The sequence below is a fragment of the Juglans microcarpa x Juglans regia genome, chromosome 6S, assembly GCF_004785595.1.
Source record: "Juglans microcarpa x Juglans regia isolate MS1-56 chromosome 6S, Jm3101_v1.0, whole genome shotgun sequence".
NCBI lineage: Eukaryota > Viridiplantae > Streptophyta > Magnoliopsida > Fagales > Juglandaceae > Juglans > Juglans microcarpa x Juglans regia.
The window spans coordinates 3,272,071-3,276,704 of record NC_054605.1 but is presented as its reverse complement, the minus strand read 5'-3'; the positions used below and the strand labels follow the sequence as shown (position 1 = coordinate 3,276,704).

Genomic DNA, 4,634 nt, shown 5'->3' with positions numbered 1-4,634 from the left:
AAGCTTGATTGACTTTTTTAAAACACTTTTTCTCCTTTCCCCCAAAAGTAAAAATGCTCTTTCATTTATTGAATATTTGAATAACATCATGAATCATTGAATTTAGTATATATGGATGACTTAATTCATTGCAATAAAACTTCATGTGCACATATTGAAATTGAGTTTAACTAGAGCCTAAATACATTTTCCTCATAAGACTGAGCTTCAATACACATATTTTAACCCAATTAGTACATATAGCTAGTTATATACTTCATTTAATTACATTAATATTCCAAATCTTGCTTCGAAATAAGAGAGATTTCTATTCAGTAAATCATGTAGATTGATGTGAGAAGTGGAGAGTAATGATAGTGAAAACCGGAAATAATTAAAAGATAAGACAGTTAGCCTCATTTGTTTTCGTAGATGAGATGAGATAAAAGTTAAAATTTAAATAAAATACTGTCAGAATATATTTTTTTAATATTATTTTTTTTGAAATTTGAAAAAATTGAATTGTTTATTTTATTTTATATAAAAATTTGAAAAACTTGTAATGATTAGATGGGATGAAATGAGATGAGGATGGTTGTGAAAATAAAAGAGACCTTAATTTCAGAAAACATCCTCATGATCAATATAACAACAATATAAATTATGAACTACTTAAAACCTTGTTATACAAGAATACATTTATCCATCTATTTTACAGAATGCAGAATGATATGAGCGCCATATTGTGGTTGAAGAGTAATAAGAGTGGAAGGAGCATGAGTATAGGAGGGGGAAAGCTCGAAATAGAAGCGTTGTAGAATGATTGAGAGAGCCATTTTAGCTTCAATCATAGCAAAGTTTTGTCCAATGCATATCCGAGGTCCCCATCCGAATGGAAAAAAGGAAACTTGGCCCTTTGTGGCCTTCAAGACTCCATCAGAGAACCTCTCTGGTTTGAACTCATCTGCATCATCTCCCCAGAGTTCACGATCATGATGGATGAGGATTATCGGTACGGAGACTTGAACTCCGGCTGGTAAAGACAAACTTCCAAGTTTTGTATCCTCATGAACGACTCGATTCAAAGCAACTGCAGGTGGGTATAGTCTTAGAACCTCATAAAATATCATGGTCACCTGTGACATTGAAAACAACCAATTAAGGTCCAATCCAATCGATCGATATATAGAAACATCTATTTCTCTTCATAAAAAGCCTAATAGGAGGAGGGAGTGGGGTAACTCCTTATAAAGATTAGGATGATTTTGTTCCTAAACCGTGTGAGACTTCTCAACATGCCCCCTCACGTGTGGGCCGGTATTTCCGATACTATCATCATGGGTAGGTCGCTGGAGCTCATCATCGGTCATAGGTTAATCTAGCTCTGATACCATATAGAAACACTCATTTCTCTTAATAAAAGGTCTAATAGGAGGAGGGAGTGGGGTAACTCCTTACAAAGATCAGAATGAGTTTATTGTTAAGCCATATGAGATTTCTCAACACGATAAAGTTCTTATAAACTAATTCAATAAGATGAATATATTCATGAGTATGAGTTGCCTAAACAAAAAAAAGAAAGAAAAAATACTCACAACTTTTAGATGATTTAATCCATTCAGGTCTGGTTTCTCTTTGCCAAAAACTTGTAAAACTTCTTCTCTTGCACGTGCTTGCCAATTTGGATACTTACTCAGCAGAACCATTGTCCAAACGAGCAAAACAGAGGTGGTCTCTTGCCCGGCAAAGTAAAATAGTTTGCATTCCTCTATTACGTCCTTAAGACTCATTCCGATGTTCTTATTGTTCTCGTTTTCTTGAATTTCTTTCAAGTTTGACTCCACAAGTATACCCAATAAGTCCTCATTTATAGCTCCCCCTACTTTTGTTGCATTCTCTCTTTTGTTGATAATGCCTTTGAGCGATGCTTGTATTTGTCTATCAATTTCCTTCATCCTCTTGTTAATTTTAGTTGGCAGAAATCTGATCAAACCATTCATAAGATCTACTAATTTTAGTTACTCAACTCACAATATACATATATATATATATATATGGATTATAATTAATATTAATTTTGGCGTAATTAATTACCTCCATCCTGGAATGTAAATAGACTGTACTGATTTGATTGCAAGCTCTACTAGCTCTCTTTGGAGTTCGAAAATCATTCTCCCTTCTTCATAGCTACTCCCGAATGCTGCGCGCGAAATCACATCACTTGACAAGTTTTGTAGATAAGGCCATACGTCCAACTCCACCAAGCCAGTCTCTTTACTGACCAAACTTCCCCATTTGCTAATCATGTCGTTGCAACTCTGATGAAATCCTGGTAACACATTCTATAACAAACAACATGATAATTGAAAACAATTACCAAAAATACAGAGGTGATCAGTATCATACTGAGCATATCAAATGGAAATATAAAACTAACCTTCAACTTCTCTAGATGGAATGCTGGTTTGATAATCCTTCTATGTTTAGCCCATTTCTCAGCATCATAACTTGCAAGTCCGGTTGCCAGCAATTTTGCAAGTGGATTTGCATCTGGTTTTCGAAAGCTGTAGTTCTTGGAGAGTATATCTTTTAATTGTTCTGGGTTCATAATGTTCACCATTGGTGTCGTGCCAATCCATATAAAGAAGTTCTTACCTGCAGAAAAAATCAATTTATCGTCTATTTTCTAATTATCTCATAACGTGGTGACATTAGATAATAAGTTCATAAATGAAAAATATCCTGAAAAGTCATCACTTAAAGCAGAAAGATGGCAACTATTGCATTTCAGTTGCATCTGATGATGTAATCCGTTTCTTCGCATACAACAGGTACTAAAATAGTGTTGTGCAGAAATTAATTACAGTTGAAAGAGAAAGACATTATCATTACAAGGCAAAATGGGTGAGAGTAGTATAGCGAGATACATACCAAAACTCTTCAAACTTTGATGGAAGAAGGGAAAGGCGCGTGGTGCAATGTCATGGGTAAAGTTCATTGGCATAGATCTGGCTTCATTTATCACCCGAGAGCTCTCCTTCAAGTCTCCAAACAAAATCCGGTAAGAGTTGCCACCAAAACCTTGCTCTCTCAGATGCCTCTCCAGTTTCTTTGGCTTCAGCCACACCCATCTCAGCGCTCTCCATGCTGATCTGAGTACCACAATGGTTATAATGGACAGCACAATCGTGGAAAATGTGATTTCCATCATGTTGAACATAAACATGAGATAAAGAAAGTGAATATATATATGTATCTATGTATTCTTGTGGGTGAGAGAGTAAAAGAGGATGGGATTGAAGAAGAAAGTGTACGTGTGAGCGGGGCTTTTAAACTTGGGAGGAAAGAAATTCGTGCTGGCCAAGTTTGTGGTGATAAGACATGGAAGCGAGACGTGATACCCAAAGTTTGGCTAGAGCAAACTTCCAAGCGTCTTTCGTCCACTCAACAGGAGTTCGTTATCCATGTACCGACTCTACCAATCGAGAAAAGAAAAGGGCAATACTACCTCATCATTTTACCTCCTCAAAGGTATCAATTAGTGTAATTGTACTTTTTTTTCTTTTAAATATTTTTTAAATTTTTTTAAAAAAATAAAAAAATATAGAAAAACTTATTAATAGTCACTTTCTTAATTACTAAAAAAATATTAATAACAAAAAAAATAATGTAAAAAAGTAGTCAACATTAAAAAGAGGGGAACCAAAACAGAAGAATGGAAAAGGCAACCATTTGGAAGTTTGTTGACATTTTGCGTTTTCATTAATTCAATATTCCTCAATCAAATTCGCCCAAGGAAACCGAACTAATGAAAGAAATTTAAATATATATATATATATCTATTACTATATATAAAAGCAGAGTCATATAATTTCGACGTGGCATTCTACCCATTAAATTTGAAATGTTATTTTATGAAGCGGTAAATCTTTTAAAACCAATACTTGATTATGAACCATTGTAACTTTTAAGTTCCATTTCTTTTCTTACATATAAAGATTTAAACCGATTCATGACTCCACTTAAAAGCACTGATTCAACATTTATATTATTTTGTATTTTAACGGAGTCATATGACTCCGATGTGGTTTTCTATCCAAAAAAGTAGGCATTCTACCCATTAAAGTTGAAATGTTATGCTTATGGAGTGGTAATCATTTTAAAAGCAATGTTTCATTATGAACTGTTATAACTTTTAAGTTTCATTTCTTTTCCTGCATATAAAAATATAAACCGATTCAAGTCTCCACTCAAATGCACTATTTCAACATTTATATTGTTTCATCAAATAAACCACCCTATAAACTGTTACGAATTTCTCCACTATAAAACCCAGTCTCTCTCTAAATCTCTCTCCCTCATACGCAACATACACAACAATCCGTGCATTGCGCGGTGGAGAGGACATTCCTCTCGCTCATACAGTACAAGTCTGGGCCTTCACCTTATTTATGATTTGAGTTCCAATACCGAAGGGGCCCATTAAAGCCGATAAGGGCCCAACCCACTTCCCATCACCGACTAAGTAACCACCCAACGGCGGTAAAGGAAGGACAGTTCTTATAATAATCCATTAAAGCAAGAATCCTCATTCCCAAGTTTGAATTTGAATAATAGATATATCTATCATCACTTAAGCAACATAATGGTTCAGA

The 4,634-nt window shown here is 34.7% G+C and overlaps 1 protein-coding gene across 1 annotated transcript; it reads right to left on the bottom strand.

Annotated features, from left to right (window-relative positions):
* Positions 1 to 574: 574 nt before the first annotated feature.
* LOC121237850 (cytochrome P450 72A397-like) lies at positions 575 to 3,312 on the bottom strand. The gene is made up of 5 exons (XM_041134749.1): positions 2,911 to 3,312; positions 2,417 to 2,634; positions 2,074 to 2,321; positions 1,575 to 1,962; positions 575 to 1,115 (listed from the first exon to the last, which is right to left on the bottom strand). The coding sequence occupies exons 1-5, from the start codon at positions 3,203 to 3,205 to the stop codon at positions 687 to 689; spliced, it is 1,578 nt and encodes a 525-aa protein (XP_040990683.1). The 5' UTR covers positions 3,206 to 3,312; the 3' UTR covers positions 575 to 686.
* Positions 3,313 to 4,634: the final 1,322 nt, after the last annotated feature.

Bases quoted from the DNA above. Each gene is read 5' to 3' on its own strand.
- LOC121237850 (XM_041134749.1), bottom strand. From the start codon at position 3,205: ATGTTTATGTTCAACATGATGGAAATCACATTTTCCACGATTGTGCTG. The intron at 2,635-2,910 runs GTATGTATCTCG...TTTTTTCTGCAG, and splicing joins TCAAAGTTTGAAGAGTTTTG to GTAAGAACTTCTTTATATGG. The intron at 1,116-1,574 runs GTGAGTATTTTT...TCAATGTCACAG, and splicing joins GATTAAATCATCTAAAAGTT to GTGACCATGATATTTTATGA.